This window comes from Bubalus bubalis, chromosome 12, assembly GCF_019923935.1.
Source record: "Bubalus bubalis isolate 160015118507 breed Murrah chromosome 12, NDDB_SH_1, whole genome shotgun sequence".
NCBI lineage: Eukaryota > Metazoa > Chordata > Mammalia > Artiodactyla > Bovidae > Bubalus > Bubalus bubalis.
Genome location: NC_059168.1, coordinates 100,559,803 through 100,580,027, shown reverse-complemented (window position 1 = coordinate 100,580,027; position 20,225 = coordinate 100,559,803). Strand labels below are relative to the sequence as shown.

The 20,225-nt window shown below is 59.9% G+C and overlaps 1 protein-coding gene across 1 annotated transcript in view; it reads left to right on the top strand.

Moving 5' to 3' along the window:
• The first annotated feature begins 1,165 nt into the window (after window positions 1-1,165).
• The window catches only part of FIBCD1 (fibrinogen C domain containing 1), a 30,936-nt gene continuing 11,876 nt past the window's right edge, over window positions 1,166-20,225 (top strand). The window contains exons 1-4 of the mRNA XM_006043305.3: window positions 1,166-1,490; window positions 10,528-11,007; window positions 15,868-16,027; window positions 16,439-16,575. Coding sequence (XP_006043367.1) covers window positions 1,419-1,490; window positions 10,528-11,007; window positions 15,868-16,027; window positions 16,439-16,575 — 849 coding nt within the window. The 5' untranslated portion in view covers window positions 1,166-1,418. The remainder of the gene's footprint in view (window positions 1,491-10,527; window positions 11,008-15,867; window positions 16,028-16,438; window positions 16,576-20,225) is intronic.

The following is a 20,225-nucleotide window of genomic DNA, read 5'->3' as shown; positions in this document are numbered from 1 at the left end:
CTCTGGGGAGAAGCGTGGGGAAGGGAACACGGGAGTCTATTCTGAAGCTGGGGGAGCCGAAGATGGGGGGCCCCCGCAGAGAGGGGCGGGGGAGGGGCAGTCGGTGGCCCGGGGGAGGGGGCGGCCGGCCGGGAGGGCGGCCTCGGTCGTGTGGGCGCCTCCCGGTCAGGAGTCACAATAGCAGCTCGTTAACAGCGCAGATTAAGGACTTTTGTCAATTACCTCTGAAGGCTACACCGGGCGGATTAAATGCTTTTTAAAGTGCTGCCGGTGGGAGGGGGCGACTAAGAAGCCCCCTCCTGGCACAAATCCCTCCTCTCCCGGGCAGAGGAGGAGGCGGGGGCCGAGGCAGCGCTAGGCGCGCCCGGGGAATGCGGGCGATCGGCCGCGAGCGCGGGCAGAGCGCGGAGCGGCTCGCACGCGACACCGCGGGCCGCCTGGGAGAGAAGAAGGCGTGGGGCCGGCTCTCCGTCCGCGAGCACCGGATGCAGGCCTACAGGCTCTGGCCGAGGAGCCCCCAGGGCCGGCCTCGCGGGTCGGGGTCGGGAGCGGGCGGTCCCTGGTGACCGGAGACTCCGGGCCTGGGCGCACTTGCCCCGGGACCCGGACCCAAATCTCGGACACCCGCAGGGGGCGCCCTTCGGCTGGCCCCCACCCCCCGGACCCCGACGGGTCTCAGGGTGAGCCCCTGAGCCTTGAGGGAGCCGGGGGGAGCGCGGCGCCGCTCCCCGGAGACGCCCGAAGGCCCCCCGGGGGCGACCCCGGGGCCTTCCCGGCGCCGCGCTCCCCGCGCACGGTGAGTTGGCTCGGGTCCGGCCCGGGAGGAAGTTTGCGAGGAGGCGGCCCCCGGGGTTCTCAAGCCCCTCCGGGCCCGGCGAGAGGAGGGCTGGCCGCAGCTCTTTGCTATCCTCCTAGGCTGGCCCCGGGGGTCTCGGCCCGCCCGCGTCTTCTCTATTAATTAGCCTTTGGGGAGGTGGAGTTTCCCCATCGCCGTCCGCGGTGTGTGCGTGTGTATCAGAGGGAGAGCGGGGGAGCAATAAAAGGCAAAGAGAGTCCGAGACAAAAAAGACACGGAGATTGAGAAGGAGGGAGGGAGGAGGGAGGAGCGCGCAGGGGAGGCGCGGGAGCCGGGAGCGGGGACGGCGCGCAGCGCGAGCGGCGGGCGGGCGGCGGGCGGCCGGCGTCTCTCGCGCTCCCGCTCCCGCTGTCGCCCGCACACACCCGCGCACACGCCGGCACGCACACACACACGCACGCACACACACACTCGCACACCCGCCCGCTGGCCCGGGCCGTCCAGGTGCGGGGCACCGAGGCGGGAAGCCGGCGAACAGAGCGAGCCCGCGCCCACCTCGGCGCCTTTGCGCTCCGCAGCGGCGCGCCTCGCCCAGCGTCCCCGCCAGCGGTCCTGCCGGAAGATGGTCAACGACCGGTGGAAGACCATGGGCGGCGCTTCCCAACTTGAGGACCGGCCGCGCGACAAGCCGCAGGTACCCGCGGGCCCGGGGCGTGGGGATACGGGGGTCCCGGGTGGCGGCTCCAGCCGGCGGGCTGGGCGCCCGGGCTGGAGTTTGGGGCGTACCTCCCGTGAGGCTCGACAGGCCCGAATTGGGCCGGGCACCCTCCTCGGCTCCAGAGGAGACACTTGAACTTGGGGTTCGGGCTGCCGATGGGGGCGGCACCCCTGCAGGAGCCCCCTTGCTCCTCCAACGGACTCAGGTGCACGCCTGCACAGAGAAAGTAAGGGACCCACAGAGTTTACAGTGTCACCAGCCCTTGAGCGCGAGCCTCTGTTTCCTCATCTCTACAATGGGCATCTGAACCATTTACTAAGTATCCCAAACTGGGCAGCACCTCGTGCCAGGCGCCTGGCATGAGACCCCCTCCCCTTCATCTCCTCTGAATCCTCACACTTTAGCCAGCCTATCCCTACCCCCATACAGCAGAGGATCAATAAATATTTGCCTCTTGTAAGAACACTGGATACTGTGATTCTCCGGCTTTAAGACAAGGGAAGCAGGATTCAGAGAGAGTTGCTTCTGCCCCAGGCCTGTGGCTCTGCTGGGATTTGAACCTCAGGTCCTTGGGCTGCAGGTCTGTTCATCCCATGCTTTGTGCCGCCTCTTCAGGGGGCCGTGGAGGATGCCCAGGGCTGTGCACTGGAAGTGAGGTGAGGACAGAGCTCCAGGGCTGGCCGGAGAGGGGGCTAGGGATGGGAAGCCGAGTGGAGGGGCAGCCCCGGGGCCGCCCCAGGCTGGGCTGCCAAGGGACTGGGGCAGGCAGGCGAGATGCCGAGGTCTGCTAGCCAAGGAGAGGAAATAATGGAGCTGCCCGTTTTAAATTTCAAATTTCTCCCAGACAGATGTCATTGGGGAAGGAACAGTTCTTGTTTGCAGAGGCAGGAGGGGGGTGGCAGGGGCGGGCCTTGGCGGGCCCCTCACTCTCTTGGGAGCGGCAGCCTGAGTGAGCGTTGTCTGGAGCCACATGCCTCCACACTTTGCAAAGCCCTTTCCCAACCGTCTGCACAACCTCGCTGTCGGCAGCAGCCTGGGTGGGGAGGCAGGGGTGCACGTGCCCTTGTCGCAGGAGAATGGTGGTGCAGAGAAGTCGAGGCATGCACCCAAGTCACACAGCATGTTAGCAGAAGAGCAAAGTTTCAAAGCCGGGTCTGACTCCATGCCTCTCCCAATACCTCCTGGTCCATTCCCCTTTCCTGTGAGCCCCCTTACAGGTACTGACTGCTTGTCATTTGCCAACAAGCAAATGACACCAGACTGCCTGTTTCCAAATGTTTGCTGCCTCATTGTCCCCCAAACACACACACACAGAGACACACACACACATACACTTCATTCAGGGAAACCCTACATATACTTCAAAACCTACTCAGATGCCACCTCCTCCAGGAAGCCCTCCCTGATGCCTGATGCCCCGTGGGCTTTACCTTGATTCCCAGCAGCATTTAGCCTGTGCCACTCAGCTGCCTTTATCTCCCTGCCTTGTTCCCTAGCCTTGGTCCCTCCTCTAGCAGGAGCTCCCTTTGGACATATGCTTCTTCTGGGCGCCCATCCTGGGGTCTCCCCCTGGGTCCAGGCTCCTGTCTTTCCATGCAGCTCAGACCGGGAGTTGAGGAATTTTTGCTGACTTGAGCTGCATGAAGCCCGGCCAGGAGGAGCTGGGAGAGCAGCGAGTGCTGATGTGTCTCAAGGGGAGGTGGCTTCTGGGGGATGTATTTGAAATGTGGCTTTAAGGCCTCCTGGGTCAGCCCTGGCCTCTCTGCTGCGTCGTGGGGTATATATTCCAACTGCCACCAAGCCAGAGCTCAGCTGTCTGCCCCTTGGCATCGGAGGCTGCCAAGAGCTTGTGGTCCCAGCGGCCTGGGCCAATATCAAACACCACCTTCTCACTCCACCCCTTTGGTGATCCAACATATTAGACAGGCTATCCCATTGCCAGCTCCAGGCTTGTCTGAAACTTCAGGTAGGAGGCAAGCCCTTTCCTGTGCCCACCGTCAAAAGGGAACCAGGGTTCCCTTGGGCCTGGCCTTCTTGCATGCATTGCTTCTAGTATCATCTCCACCACTGACATGCTTTGTGACTGGGTAAGTTACGTCCCCTCTCTGATTCTGGACTTTACCATCTGTAAAATGGGAACAGCAATCACTGCTTCCTCCTCACTTCACAAGGACTTAACAAGAGCTGAGTGAAATACTGGTATGCTTTGCAAACTGTAAAGCGCTGTACACCCTTGAGGAAGGTGGTTCTCAGAGCAGCCTGACCCCTTTGCCAGGCTGTCAATGTCCTGATCGCCCCTTTGCCCACCAGGGAAAGCAATATGACCCCCCAGTTCCCTCCAGAAGGCTCTGACTGAGGTTCTCTAACAAGGCACTTCCTCCAGAAAAGGTGCCAAAGCCACAGTCTGAGTACCAGCTGTGCTCATCTGCATAACTTCTCGTTTCTGAATCAAACCACTCTCAGAATTTGGCAGCAGGAATGATCAACCCATTAAACAGATGAGGAAACTGAGGCTGAGAGTTGCAACCAGGACTTGAACTTGAGTGGCCGATGAGCCTTTTTGGGAAGACTAAGGGAAGAGAGGCTGGCTGCCCTTGGCTCCTCCTGCTCGGGCACATTATGTAATTCCCGAGGAGAGGGCTCTGGTACCTAGTGCGTGGTTCCCCAGGGCACACACCATACCCACTGCCATTGAAGGGCCTACATCCAAGTGTTGCTGTTTCTGCGGACAGCCTCAGGCCGGCTGTGTCTTGGGCCTGTCCGGCCTCAGCTCCTCATTTGCCAAGTGACCTTGGACAAGGTGCCGACTTCATTAGAGCTTCACTTTTCCCCCTGTGAAAACAAGGGGCTCTCACACCCTTAGGGCAGCAGGTGATGGTGGGATATTTGCCAGGAGTTCGGAGTTGCTCAGATAAAAGGACCCAGAAATAGTCACAATTCTCCTAATCTTCTAGTGTGGGGCAGAAAGTCACCCTGTAACTATCTCCTCTTGTTGCAGGGGGGCGGGGGGGGGGGCGGGGAGGCTCATTTCTGAGCAATCCCTGAGTCAAACCACCCCACAGGGAGGTCAACCTCTGAACCATCCCAGGCAGTGTCTCTTGATATTTTCAAAACTTTGAAAAATATTCCAGACAGGGAATACAGTTCTCATTGGGAAGTTCTTCTTGATGTCTAACCTAAACCCTGCTGCATTTAATTCACTCAGTGGCTATTTATAGAGTCGCTCCCTCCTCTAGGAGAGACAGCTGTAAACCTGTGCCTTGGGAACTTCTATAGAGTCTCTTGGGAGGAACACACTCGCATCATGGGATTATGACAAACCTCGATGGGCACTGTAAAGAAAACCATGCAGCCTCGGTCCTCATTGCCTGGGCTTTGGGCGGAGGTCACTGTGTCCGGGTTGGACGAGAAGGAGGCTGAAGAGAACAGGGCCTTCCTTCTCCTTCAGTTTCCTGGGCCCCTCCCCATGGAACTCACCCCCAGCCCAGCGTGCGGCAGTGATGAGGAGGCCGGAGGCTGGGGTGGGAGGTCAGAGACCACTTCGGCATTTAAGCTGGACAGCATCTGTCGGATCTGTGACACCAACATGTGTTGGGGGAAATGACAGAGGGGGCATCCCAGGTGATGCTAGTGGTAAAGGGCCCGTCTGCCAATGCAGGAGACTTAAGAGATGTGGGTTCAATCCCTGGATGGGGAAGATCCCCTGGAGGAGGGCATGGCAACCCACTCCAGCGTTCTTGCCTGGAGAATCCCATGGACAGAGGAGCCTGGCGGGGGGATATGGTCCATAGGGTCGCAAAGAGTCGGACACGACTGAAGCGACTTAGCACGCAGGCAGGCGGCTGGAGAGAGCTGGGCAGGAGTGGGGGTTGGGGGAGGGTGCAATAGCGGAGGCTGGGGGTGGGGCGGAACCTGCTCCTGAGGCCTCCGCAGCCCCGCAGTGGTCTGGGCGGAGTGTCCTGGGCTTTTTGCCATCAGGAGGGTCCTGGGCCTCTGGGTGGGGTATTGGTTGGTAGGGCTGGGAGGAGGTGGGGAGGCTAACGGGGAGATGGTTGAGGTGATTTTAAAGCAGACGATGGGGCTTGGACCATATCAGGGCTGGGGGGCCATAGGAACAGAGGGGCCCTGGGGATTTGAGGAGGTAAGAGTGGACGCAGCCAGGTGCTGGTGGGGTGAGGGAGGGGAGCCCAGGGAGGTCCCCAGTTTTGGAGGGGGCTGGTGAGGCTGATACCATCCCTGGGTGGAACTCTCAGGAGGGCTCAGGTTTGAGGTGGAATGAGCCTGATTTAGGGGTCAGTGGGCTGGAGGCCTGGAGATCTGGGGTGTGGGGAGGGTGAGCAAGACCCTCACAAGATACATCAAGAGACCCTCCTTCATCGGAAATGGACTCAGAGCTGAGTGCTCTATGGGGAGTGACAGGGCTGGCGGCTCAGCTCCTTCGGGAGGGGTGGACGCAGGCAGTTCCCAGACCCTTCTCTTTGTCCCTAGAACATCTCCAGCCAGTCTCCTGGGGACTTCCTGGTGGCCTGAGGCTTCAGATGGCCTTCAACGTGGGTCATGTTCAGAGGCCCCTGGCAAGACAGGGAGCTCTTCCCCCAAGACTCATAGAGTGAGCCAGCAGGCCCTCTTCCTAAATCTTTGGGACCCCACCCAGAATTTTAAGCAGAACAACCACCTCCTCTTTTTAAGGAGTCTCTGGGACCCTCCTTCTGCCAGGGCCAGAGCATCAGAGCCCAGCCCAGGTCAGGCGCTGTTTGCCTGGCTGGGGGAGCAGATGCGTGTTCCTGGGGAGAGAGGAGGAAGACTCCCCCAGGGCCTTTGGGCTGGGCAGGGGCTGGGCTGCCCTGCTCGCGACGATCCACGAGCCCAGGTGCAACTCTGAGTCTCTGCCAGGCTCAGACCACACTGCCGCACCTTGGCTTTCTCAACGTAGACCACACAGTGGGTTTCTGGGGCTGGGGTGCTCCTAGAAGATGAGGGGCTGGGAGCGGCCTGCACCTGGATCTCACCTTGCCTGGCCTCCCCCTCGGGGAGGTTTTCTTCTTCCCACTTTGCTACAAGGAGTGTAGTCTGAGCCTACTCACGGGACCACGATCCAGCTCCCTTAAAAAAACGGAAAGGGACTTCCCTGGTGGCCCGGTGGTGGCCCCCTGCACGCTCCCAGTGCAGGGGGCACAGTTTCAATCCCTGGTTGGGGAACTAAGATCTCACATGCTGCGCAGTATGGCCTTAAAAAAAACAAAACAAAACAAAACAAGAAGTGAGGTGCAGTGCAGGCAGAGCGCTGTAGCCGTGAGCCCTTTCTTCTCTTAGTCTCAGCCAGACCCCGTGGCCATCCCTGGAGGCTGGGGACTCAGAGGAGGCAGTCGGGACACATACCACCCCTCTAATGAGGCAACTCCGGGGTTTTCTCCTCCTGCCTCCCCTGGCGTGAGCCCACCGTGTCCTACCCTGGCTGGGGCGTCCTGGGCCGCCTTGGACCACAGGCCAGCACTAGGGCTGATGCAGGGGACGAAGCCACATTCCCTGAGCCGGAGGCTTGCACAGGTGTTTAGCACTAGCAGCAGGTCTCAGACCCTGGGGTTCCTTGAACGCCCCCCACCCCCTGCCTGGGATGCCTTCCCAAGCTACAGGCTCCTTGCCCCTGGGAGGTAGGGAACCCAGGCATGCAGCGCTCTGCCCCGGCCAAGGGCTGATGAGTTAAACACCAGCCCCCCGCATGCTCCTCTGGGTGGCTTGCACCCGAAGCCCCCCTTATGGTCTCGGATAGATTTCTTTGCAAGGCACGTAAACTGCAGCCTATAAAAGCGAACAGCACTTCATGTTTAAGGTGATCTCTGAAGACTGATTCTCCTCTGCTGAGTGGCCGGTTTCATCTCCAGGCTCAGGCATCCCCTTGCCCCTCGGGGGACCCCCTGCAGCCTTCTGCAGCGTGCCCCCTCTGCGCCCTTGGCCTTCCCGCCAGGGACCAAGGGCCTGGGTGGAAGCAGATACCTAAGAGGACCTGGGGACGCACACGGGGGACGTGGCTGGCTGCTCTGCCTCCCAGCTGGGGACCTTAATGCTCTCCTGTGGAGGACGGCGCTCAGAGCTGCTCGGGGCAAGGTGTCTCGCGATGGAGTCCGGGAGGGGACTGACAGGGACTCACCGGCTGACACAGGGCTTTGTCTCAAATCCCGGCCAGGCTTCCCACAAGGCGGGACTGTGGTCAGATGGCTCAGCAACGGCCACACAAACGGGCGAGGGGTTTGAACCCAGTCACCCGGGCCTGGGTTCACATGCTCCTGTGACCTTGGGCAAGGCTCTTCACTCTTTGAGCCTCAGTTTTCCCATCTGCAAAATGTAACCAACCTCAACAAGGGGATGTTTGGAGGTTTCACTGGTGGGAACACAGCATAAACTCAAGTAATAGCAGTGACGATGCAATGCCCGCCCCCGGGGATCCTGCTGGCTCGTGGCAGGCTTGGGGCAGCCTGGAGGCAGCCTTCATTCTGTGCCAGGCCATCCTGGGTGGGCACAGAGCTCAGCATGGAGGTCATGATCCTCTGCCCTGCCACACACCATGGGTCCCAGGGCCTTCACCTCCTCCCACGCCAACAAGGTCATGGAGAAATGACCTAGCCCGTCTGTCCTGCCCTCCATCCATCCAACAACCAGCTGCTCTATGCCTTTTGGGGGAGCGGGGGGGCTCACGGTTTAGAGCAGGTTTCCTAGATCTGGGCTCTGCAGGCCCCAGAATTCTAGCTTTCCTTGTATCCACAGCTTTCATCATCTCCAAGGGGACCCATGCCCCCAAAGAGGGTAAGAGTCATAGTCCATGGGACACGAGGTCCCTACGGGCAAGGCTGGCATGACTGTCCACTGCTACCCCTCAGGGACTGGCTTGGACCCTGGCTCGGGGGAACACCAGGTAATACTGAATGGATGTTTGAGTGAATGAATGCAGTCAAAGGTGATGACTGTATTTGTCAGCAGGGAGCAAGGGCTGTGGAAACACTGAGGAGGAGCCTCACCCAAACTGGGAGGAGGGCTGAGGAAACAGTCTAGGAAGGCTTCCTGGAGGAAGTGACATCTAGCTGAGCCCTGAAGAAAGAGAGTTTAGCTGTGGAAGAGAAGCAGGGGAGGCTGATGCCTCGGGCTGAGGGAGCAGCCTATGTAGAACTGACGGAGGGAAGCTGACGTGTTCAGGTCTGGCTGGAGTAAATCGTGCCACTGTGTGGAGTCCCAGCATGTCTGGGCAGGTGTCGGGAGAGGTGGGGTAGAATGTTGAGTCCCATCACTGCAGGGACAGGCTAAGGAACCCTCTCCCTTGTCTCTCCAACAACACAGACCCCTGACCCCTTCCTCCTCTGGTGCCAAATGGGAGATTCAGGAGTTACTTGTAGAATTTGAATTTAGGGAAAAGTAGCTATTTGCTCTACCATATTTTCTCATAGAAAAACACTGTATATAAGAGGCTGTTTTTTTTTTTAATTTGGCTACATCCTGCTGCACAAGGGATCTTAGTTCTCTGACCAGAGGTCAAACTTGCGCCCCCTGCAGTGGAAGCATGGAGTCTTAACCACTGGACCACCAGGGACGTCCCTAGAGGCTACTTTATGTATCACCAAGAAAGAAAGTTGTCAATCACAATTGTAAGATCCTCCCATATGTCAGAGATGTTGAGATATGGAGATAAAAAAAAAGGGAAGGGACATTCTAGCATCAATGACACAGAAATAGCACTTTGGGTGGAAAATAAAAAACCCGACACCTCCAGATGCTCTGTGCACATTGATCACGAGATAATAAAAGCCGCTAATATTTATTGCGCAAACACAGTATGCCAGGCATGGCTCCAAGTGCTTTAATATACTAACTCATTTAAAGATGCCTCTTGGATTCAGAAAGTTCAAAATGTGGAGGAAATTCAGCGCTTGGACATTCCTGGCCCCGGGAAGAGGCGGGAGGTGGGGGTTCCAGTCCGAGCCCAGCTTCTCATCTGCAGGGTGACCGTGGGCAAGCCCCTGGCCTTCTCTGGGCCTCAGTGTCCCCGTGTGTCGAAGGCTGTGATTGCTCTGCAGGCTTCCCTTGGGCTGTGAGTGATGCGGGCCAGTGAGTCTGGATTTGTGCTCCATCACGGTGCCTCCTTTAATTACAAGCGGCACTGGGTCCAGGGGGTGGCGGGGCTGCTTTGTGAAAGAGGGGGAGGAAGGAAGGGCAGGCAGGAGAGGAAAGGGGGTGGGGAGGTGCTCGGGAGGCCATCCCCGGCCTGGGGACTCATGGCAGCCTCGTGGGCCTGCAGTGGCTTCAGGACGCGGGGTGTGGGTGCTCTGGGTTGAAAAGACCGTCAGTGACAGCAGCCCATGACCCCAAGGCATCCATCCCGCTGAGACAGCACAGTGATTTGTAACATTGCCGTGTCACCATCGCAGCTCCCCCTTCCCGAGTGTGCACGCCATCGGGCGCCTGCCTATGGGGCGGGCGAGTCATCATTGCCCCCATTTGACAGATGAGGACACCGAGGCTCAGGGAGGCAAAGACCTTCACTCAAGGTCACCCTGCAGAAAATGACAGCTCGGGAACCCGAGCCTGGCCTGTCTGGCTGCAGAGTGGGAGTCCACCTCCCGCCTGCCCTTACCAGACCTGGGAGGGCTCCACGTGGGGCGATGTGCCCAGCCGGGGCAGGGGCAGCGAGGGAGAACGGACTGTCCCTCCATCTCCTGGCTCTCTGCCCTGGTTCCTCTTGTCGCCATCCCCTTCTCTGTCTCCCTGCCTCTCTTGCTGTCTTGAGCTTGCCGTCTTTGGTGGCGGCAGGTGGGGGCCTGTTTCTCTGTCTTCCTTCTGGGGCTCTGTTTTTCCAAGACTCCCCTTCCTCATGCCCCAGAAGGAGGCTCGTCCAGGCTTCACAAAGGGCAGAAGGCCCCGTCCCAGGGTTGGAGCCGGAGGCCCGGGTCTGCCCCTGACGCTGTTCCTTCTCTCTCCCGTCTGTCCCTGTCCGTCTCTGCGTCCGTGCGTCCGGGCTGGCCCGCAGCGGCCGAGCTGCAGCTACGTGCTGTGTACCGTGCTGCTGTCCCTCGCCGTGCTGCTGGCCGTGGCGGTCACTGGTGCCGTGCTGCTCCTGAACCATGCCCGCGTGCCCGGCACGGCGCCCCCACCCGTCGTCAGCACCGGGCCGGCTGGGGCCAACAGCGCGCTGGTCACCGTGGACAGGGCCGACAGCTCACGCCTCAGCATCCTCATTGACCCGCGGTGCCCTGACCTCGCTGACGGCTTTGCCCGCCTGGAGGGCGCCCAGGCCTCCGTGCTGCAGGCGCTGAGCCAGCGCCAGACCGAGCCACGGCTGCCGGGCGAGCAGGAGCAGGAGCTGCTGGACACGCTGGCGGACCAGCTCCCTCGGCTGCTCGCCCGGGCCTCGGAGCTACAGGCTGAGTGTTCCGGGCTGCGGAAGGGGCATGGCGCCCTAGGCCAGGGTCTCAGCGCCCTGCAGAGCGAGCAGGGCCGCCTCATCCAGGTAAGGTGGGGGTCTGTGCCTCCCTCGGGGTCTGGTCAGGGGTGGGTGGGGTGGCTGCCACCACCTGCTGGCCCTGAGTGCCTGGTGCCCTCGGCGTCACTCCATCCCAGGGCCAGGGGCTGTTGTGATTCCCATCTGTGGACAAGCAGATGAAGCTCAGAGAGGTGAGAGTCTCACCCAAGGTCACACAGCTCGTGCGGCCATCCTGGTGACCTGGGTGTTAGTCTAATCTCCATGGCATGCAGTGGTCCTTCCATCAGTCAAATCCATCCATTGAGTCAAATCCAGGCCTGGAGGGGCTTCCCAGGCGCTCCCGTGCCAGTGGACACAGGAGAGACAGGACATGGCCTCCTTCAGGCTAATAGAAGTTCAAGGTCATATGGTGCTCAGTGGCAAGCCCCCACACCCTCGGCTGTGCCATGTGGCCAAAGAGAGCCGTACCCCCTCCACCAGGTCACCCCATGCACTGCCATTTGACGCCCACAGCCTTCCAGGGAAGGGGGGACCAACTAGAGAGCTCAACCAGACCCTTAGAGTGTCCCCAACACCTCCGCCCCACTCCAGCCCCCACCAGATCCCAGCCAATAGGTCCCAGCAAGCACCAGGTGGATCTGGGTGAAGGGTTTCTAACACTGACCATGTTTGCAGCACCAGCAAGAATCTTCCCCCTCGTAGAATCAGGGTTCAGGACCAGCTCACTGGCCCTCTGCCGTTTTCCAGAAGAGAAAACTAAGGCCCTGAGCGGGGCAGTGATTTGTCCGGGGTACAGTGGCCAGGTCTCCCCAGGTGGCGCTAGTGGTAAAGAACCCACCTGCCAATGCAGGAGATGTAAGAGACACAGGTTTGATCCCTGGGTCGGGACAATCCCCTGGAGGAGGGCATGGCAACTCATGCCAGTATTCTTGCCTGGAGAATCCCCTAGACAGAGGAGCCTGGCGGGCTACAGCCCATAGCATCACAAAGAGTCAGACACGACTGAAGCGACTCACCACATGCTTGAGCACAGCGGCCAGGTCAGGCCTGGCCTCTGGCCTCTGGAGCATTGCCCAGCCCCCAGCCTTTACCCTGCTGCTGCCCATCCCCCACCCCCATGACTTAGGTCCTTAGGGACTGGGAGGCGAGCCCCACCCCTGCCATGGGTCCAGCCCATTCCGGACACGTGAGATGGCCAGGCATTTGGTCACTCACCAGCTCAAGAGTGACGGGCCTTTTCCCTCCCCCGAAGGCTGCAGCTGGAGAAATTACAGTCCTCGTCATCCTGTCTAGGTGACTGATGGGGAAGCGGCCTCCCCATCCTGGGGGAGTGTTCAGCTGCCCTCCTGCTGCCCCTCCATCTGCAGCGATCCTGCCCCTCATCCTCAGGGATCAGGGAGACCTCCAGACTTTCTGGGGCATCTGGGTGCCTCACTCTGCTCTCCCCGTGGCTCAGCCCTGGACAGCCTGGCCTGCCCGCAGATGCTCACCTTTGGGGCAGGGGCGGGGGACTGGGTGGGAGCCCTGGGCCTCCCACCTGCTCACCTGCATGGAGGCCTAAAGCCATCCCCGGAAGACTAATGGCTCTTCTGGGGCCCAGCACTGCCTCGGCTCACCTGATATATTCACTTCTCACAAGAATGTTTAATTTGACTCATTTCCCATAGACTCAAGGTGATTTCAGAGACCATGTGTCTTGCAGAGCTGTGTTGCCATAGCTCCTAGTTCCCCTTCTATGAGCTTCCCAGACCCTCCGCTGTTAGCCCGAGACCTGGGTTTCTCAGAGCAATGCCCACGGCACTCCCTGTTGGAGTGACCAGAGCTGCTCATTAAAAGGCATGTCCCTGGACCTCACCCCCAAACCCCCGGGTCCCAGCAGGTCGACAAGCACCTGGGTGACTCCTGTGCACTGATGTACAGGTGTCTAAGACCCATTGGCCCAGGAGCGGCAGACCTGAGTGTTCCTGCCCTCACGGTTTGAGTCAGTTGAGTCAAGGCTTCACCAAGGACCAGCTGTGCGTCCCTGAGCACCTCCAGTGCCCTCTCTGGGCGGGGCACTGCCCTCCTCACCAGTAACATAGGGCTAGCACGGTCCATGCCCAGTAGGATGCTGTCACTCATAGCTGTACTGGGCTCGGTGGGCGTGTGGCACGTGAGAGATGTTGTCTACACATTCCCACTTCTTTTATTATGATGGTAGAAACTTTGTAAACTGAAGTTTCAGCCTATGGGGAGCCACGACTGAAAATCTTTTTTTCAGTCCACACTGTGTGTAATCAGCACTTTGTAGTACAATAGCCCCAGGAGGTGGTGAAGTGAAAGTGAAAGTCTGACTCTTTCAAACCCATGGACTATACAGTCCATGGAATTCTCCAGGGCAAAATACTGGAGTGGGTAGCCTTTCCCTTCTTCAGGGGATCTTCCCAACCCAGGGATCGAATCCAGGTCTCCCGCACTGCAGGAGATTCTTTACTTGCTGAGCTACAGGGGAAGCCCAGGAAGTGGAGGGAATCGTTATCCCATTCTGCGGAGCGGCAGACTGAGGCTCAGCGTGGCAAAGCGACTTGTTTAAGCTCCAACAACTGAGAAGTGCTGGAAGCAGCAGCTCCGATTTCACTGCCTCTGAAAGTCGCCAAGTCCTCTTGAATGCAGCTGTGCGGCTCAGCGAGCAGGGACTGACTTTCCCCATTAATTCGGGGCATGTTTTTATGTACATTTTCAACTTTAATCATTTGCTGGTTTAAACTGAGGTCTTCCTTGCCCGTTAGCAAGAGCTGGCCGTGCCTGAGTTTCTCGAGTGTGTCTGCCTCGTCACAGAAGAATAGGCAGTTCAGATTTGACTGAACTGATGGGCTCGGTGATCTTTCCTGCTCACATCCTGCAGGGCCGCCCCATGCCCCTGCTCCCTGGGGCTGCCTGCATCCCAACGCAGGGCTCCTCCAATGGGGCTTGTCTCCAGGACACTGCAATAAAACCCCGGGAGAAAGCTAACACCCCGCCTCAATGCTCTCTCCACCCATCTGGGTGCCTCTTCCCCGGGCCTGAGCCCCCACTGAATCACCTGCTCAGCAGAGGGGAAACTGACAAGGAAACTAAAAGCGTTGTTGGGCCCCTGCTCCCAGACAAGCCGAGAATCATATTTTGTGAACTGCTGGCACTGTATATTTCTATTTCCCTTCCTCGAACGAGCTATTATCTGGCCAGTGACAGACTCAGTGTGTAAAGACCCAGCAAGCTGCATGCTCGCTGGCTGGCTGCAGTCTGCCCGTGACCCTGCCTCCCTCCCCCTGGAGCCCTGGGGTGGGGAGGTGACAGACCACAGACCCCTCAGGCAGCAGGCACAACCGACAGACCCCAGGTGGAACAGAGCTGCACTAACTGAGCCCCAAACCTCTGGACCGCGATCACAGTGGGGATGGTACAAATCGAGAAAGAAGACTGAACACGTGCTGTCGTGAACCTTCCCCCCTCCCCAGAAAACAGGGCCCACCGCGGTGGTTCGTGGGGAGGAGAGTAATGTGAAAGGGGTTTGGTTACCCTTCCAGGGTTATTTGAAAGTGATTGGAGGAGGGTCCTGAGCCAAAACTCAGAATCAACACCAGAGCCTGGGTCCAAATCACCGCCCGGCCTGCCCCCACCTTAGGCTCCCTGCACGATGGCACAGCCCTGGGTTCCTTTCCTGCCAGTCAGCCCATGGGTCATGGCCTGAGTGTGTCCCCCACAGGGACCTCCCCTTCTGGGCCTCAGTTTCCCCATCTGTAACAAGGGGATGACACCTCAAGCCCTTCCACCTGGCAATGCTATGGGGTCAGGTGAAGGGGTGGACATCAGAGAGCCCTGGAAAGTCAAAGCCGGGTTCTCATGGGGTGGTGCAGGCCTCCAGGGTCCCACCTGTGGAGTGCAAACCCAGCACCCCTGCTTTGTAGCCTTGCTGGGCAATAAGAAGAGATGTTGAGTGAAGGTGTTTTGTAATCTGGAAGGTGCCTCATGAATTCCCATACTGAGGCAGGCACCCAGGTGCTGAGTGCTGAGTCCCTGCTGGGGGCCGCACGCTGTGACTGATCCCCAAGACAGCTGGGCCAGGGAGGCTAGGTTAGCCCCATCTCAAGGCTGGGTTAATCACTCACCTGCAGCCGTGTAACTGGCAAGTGGGTGAGCTGGGATTTGAACAGCGGGGTCTCCTGTAGTCAGCTCAGCTGGGCTGAAGGCACAGAAATGGATGAAGGACAGGGCCTGCGGGCAGCAGCGGCACAGGTGTCCCCTCCCACCTGAGCCCCCGTCCTTTGTGCACCGCGGCTGAGACCGCCGTGGGCGGCGGCCAGAATAAATCAGGGCCTCGCACCAGGAGAGTGCCTCCACCTTGAGGACTAGTGCGTGCGCCAGAGCTGTTGCCGGGTGCTCCACTCAACCAGGGCTCCATCCACCAGGAGCTCCACCCACCTGGGGCCCCACCCACCAGAAGCCCCACCCACCCAGCACCCCACCCACCCGGAACTCCACCCACCCAGTGCTCCACCCATCAGGAGCTCCACCCACCTGGGGCCCCACCTGCCAGGAGCTCCACCCGTCCAGCGATCCACCCATCAGGAGTTCCACCCACCTGGAGCTCCACCCACCAGGAGCTCCACCCACCCAATGCTCCACCCACCATGAGCTCCACCCGCCCAGTGCTCCACTCACCAGGAGCTCCACCCGCCCAGTGCCCCACCCACCAGGAGCTCCACCCACCCGGGGCCACACCCACCAGGAGCTCCGCCCACCTGGGGCCCCACCCACCAGGAGCCCCACCCACCCAGTGCTCCACCCACCAGGAGCTCCACCCGCCAGGAGCTCCACCCACCCGGAATTCCACCCACCCAGAGCTCAACCCACCTCTATGCCCCACAGCTTCTCTCTGAGAGCCAAGGCCACATGGCTCACCTGGTGAACTCGGTCAGCGATGTCCTGGACGCCCTGCAGAGGGACCGGGGGCTGGCCCGACCCCACGTCAAGGCTGACCTTCAGAGGGCACCTGCCAGGGGATCACGGCCCCGCGGCTGCGCCAACGGTGAGTGAGGTGGGGACTCCCTTCCTTGCATGACCTGGGTGCCCAGGTTCATTCCCACAACGTCCCCCACCTGCCCCACTGACAAGGCTACACTGCTTCTGTGTGCCGAGGACTTCCTGCTGCCGGGCAGCCCTGAGCACCCTACCTATACCCTCCTGTTGACCCCTCTCCCTGCCCGAAGAGGTGGAGCTCACTGCACCCATTTTCCAGATGAGGAAATTGAGGCTCAGAGAGGGTGCTCACTCACCACATCCACCAAGGGAGAGGCAGATCCACAGTCTGCCCCCAAGGCCAGTGCTCTGGAGCCCACCTGACACTGCTGGACAGACAAGTCAGAGACCCAGGGACACAGGAGAGAGGGGAGGAGCGTGGGTGCGGGGCCCAGTGCCCTGACGGCCTTCCCTGTCTCAGGCTCTCGGCCACGTGACTGTCTGGACGTCCTCCTGAGCGGACAGCAGGAGGACGGCGTTTACTCCGTCTTCCCCACACACGACCCCGCCGGCTTCCAGGTCTACTGCGACATGCGCACAGATGGAGGCGGCTGGACAGTGAGTCTCCCCGAGTGTGCGGCCGGCTGGGCCAGGCCCCGCCTCCTCTGGGCCCTGCAGATGGTCCGGGCAGATGCTGGGGTGACCCAGGAGGCTGTGCACGTGAGCCGGGGTGCTCTGCCTGGCCCTGCCCAGGGGCTCACCAGCCATCACAAACCTGCCCGTAATCTCACCAAAGCCTCCACAGGGCAAGTGGGGGGCATGTGCTGACATGTGGGGGCCACTTGGGAGCAGGTGTCAGATCCCCATGTCTGAGTGGAGCCGCCTTCCACTCCCTGAGCCCGCAGCCCCCGCCCCCACCCTGGGCAGTGGTTCTGGAGGGGTGGGGGGTGCTGAGGTTGGGTCCTGAAACTAACGGCTGCTGATGTGAGGGCAGAGGTTTTCAGTTACTCAGTAGATGGTGCGTGTGCAGGAGACACAAGGGGCAGCACAGTTGCTGTGAGCAGAGAGCCCCCCACCAGGGTCTCCTGGCAAGGAGCCATCGCCATCTCCTTGCACCTCCTGATTCCTGCTCTGATGGGAATTGAGAGCAATGGAAAGGGAAGGGTGAGAGCCGCAGGTGGCCTGAGACCTCCCCGGGGCCAAGAGAAGAAGGAGGTGGCGTGGCGGGGCAGAGGCCCTGGTTTGAAGACCTGGAGGTCTCCTGATCGGCCAGCGGAGAAGCCCCTTCTACAGCAGGGTCGACACACAGGTCTCCCCCGGTCTACGCCACAAGTCCTCAACTCTGCCTTGGCAGGGGGAATGTAGCCACAAAACTAAAATGCCTGGGGGTGTGTGCTGGCATACGAGGGTGACGGCAGCGGGGTTGGCCAAACGGAGCAGGAGGCGAGACGGGGAGGCCCGAGTGAGGCAGGTGGGCAGGGCCCAAGCGGACGCTCTCGGAGGGCAGAGCTGCCATCAGGAGCTGGTGTGAGAGCCGCTGAGAGCCCCCCGAGGACCCCGAGACAAACATTCTTCTAATATCCCTACAAGCTCCGGAGAGAGGAGCGTTTAAATGCACTGGACTCTCATCTGAGCCTAAAAGCACTTTTGTTTTCCTATCTCGGAGCATCTGAGTTATGGCCTCCACCTCTGGGACCCCCTCGGCGGGCAGAACAGCTCTGATACACCAGCCAGAGCTCAGAAATCAGAGTTAAGGGTTAGGACAGGCTTAATGAAAGACCAGGATGCCGGCCCGGACCATGCATCTTCCACTCGGGTGGAGTGGAAGCCAATCTCCTGGGAAGTCAATCAGGGTTGGGGTTGGGAGGCGAGTAATTCCTCGGGCCTGGGCTTCGGGGGCGATTAGAGGGGAGTCGATGAGGTGCACAGGCCTGCCCAGCCCTCCCGCCCAGACATCTGGATCAGCCAGCCTGGAAGAAAGGCCATTCTCAGCAGAGAAGGGCTAGCGAGGCCCACAGACGTTAATATCCATTTGGGCTTCCGTCAAAAGCAATCTTTTCCCGGATACCTCTGGGCGTCTGTCAGGATCACCTCCCTGCCACACGGAATTTCTCGGAAACTCGATTGCTGTTTGGGAGGGAGCTGGCTGCTGCTTTGCTGGACCCCAATACCATCCATCCTCATTTAGGCTCCATGTCCAAACTGCCGGGCCTCGAGTGCCAACACGGGGGACAGGGTGCCTGGGGCCAGACACACCAACCAGAACCTGCTTCTCAGAGAGCCGGAACTGCAAGAGGTTGGCACACAACATCCCTGTTTGCCTAGGGGCACTTTACTGTTTATATACTGTGGCCCTGCTGGCACTTTTCCAGCCCTCCTCCAACCCCTGGAGACCCACAGGGCAGCCTCAGAGAGGGCAAGAGGTTTGTTTAAGGTCATCCAGGTGGTGCTAGTGGTAAAGAATCTGCCTGCCAATGCAGGAGACATAAGAGATGCAGGTTCATCAATCCCTGGGTCGGGAAGATCCCCTGGAGGAGGGCATGGCAACCCACTCCAGCATTTCTGCCTGGAGAATCCCACAGACAGAGGAGCCTGGCTGGCCACAGTCCACAGTGTCGCAAAGAGTCAGGCACAACAGAAGTGACTCAGCATGCACGCACCTGGCAAATAAGCAGCCCAGCCTCATGCAAGTTCGTGGAACCAACTGTCAACGGTGTCACTTGTCACTTTACGGCTCAACTATGGGGTGCCAACCACGGGCCAGAGGATTCCGCAGCAAGGTGCCAGCCTTGCAGGGAGCTAGACAAGTTAGCCAACCTGTATGGAGGCTGCAGGGCTAGGGGTCCAGGGAGACCCCAGAGGAGAGCCCCCTTACCCTGCCTGGGGCGGCCAGAGAGGCTCCTGGACTGGGAGGTTGGGGCACAGGGAGATGAGGTGAGAACAATGTCTAGGCAAAGGGAACACGTGCGGGGGTGGCACGGAGTGGGGCAGGGCTTGTTCTGGGACCATGGTGGCTCCGTTCTACTGGCGTAGCCCTCGGGGCCGGGCACGGGTTGGGAAGCAGGCAGGGCCTGGTTAGCATGGTTTTGCAGATGCTATAGGAGTCCGGCTTTCTCCCTGGGGGCACGGTGGGCTCTTGGGAGGGAGTGACCCAGAGATGTGGGGCCAAGGTGGAGAGTGTGCAAGCAGCTCAGGAGCTGGGGTTGCAGGGACCTTGAACCCTTGCAAAGGGCGTGGGAGTTGCCATGTGGGAATGAGGTCGAGGGACAGGGGGACACTGGCCTCAAGGTGGCCTCTCTGCTGATGTGGCCACTGGCCCTGGTGGAGCCCCAGCCCCTCTCCACACTCATCATTGACCACAGTGACCCAGGCCACATGGGGTCAAGCTGATCAGCCAGGCCACTGCTGACCCTGCCCCGTGCTCCCCACCCATACCCGCCCCGCAAAAGGAGGAGGAAGGCAGGATGCACAGTCTGCCCCCTGCTCACCTGTGACCCTGGGCAAGGGGCCCAGCTTGGTCCCTGGGTCATTTGAGAGTCCTCCCGGGTCCCCCGCTCATGCTCCCTTTCTGCACCTGTCACAGGTTGTCCGTCTGTGTCCCCACCAGGCTAGAGCTCTGCAGGGCGGCAGCTGGTCACCTGGTGGCCCCCGTAGCTCAGGCGTCCACACGGTGCTTCCACACCATCTGTGCTCCTAAATACTTGCCAGATGGGTAACCGTTGGCATCTTCTGGCAGCATAACTTCCCCTCTTGGAACCTCACTTTTCTCATCTGTTAAATGGGAATAAAGTAGTGTTCTTCATGGTGGGGGGGCCGTCAGAATCCCCCACAGGCTGGTCACTTGTGGGGCAGGGGCAGAGGAAGAGGGAGGGGCGCCAAGGGTCCTTGCTGAGCCTTAAGGATTCCCTGAGAACAGAAGAACTGGCTCTACCCTGTAGGATCTTATAGTCAAAGTGTCTTTCATTATTTTTTACCTTTTTGGCTGCACCCCACAGCCCGTGGGATCTTAGTTCCCTGACCAGGGATCGAACCCACGCCCCCTACATTGGAAGGCAGAGTCGTCACCCCTGTACCACTGGGGGAATCCCAAGCGGTGTTTTTAAAGAAGAGGAAGATGTGTTAAAAACAGAAGCCAAATTTCCTCATTTGGAAGGGTGATGCGTGGGATGAAGCAGCCGTTTCCAGCTCATCCCCGGGGCCCTGAGAGACTGGAAAGGTCACATTCCCTCTGGGGGCGTCCCCTTCCTCATCTGGCCAGTGGGGTGGCC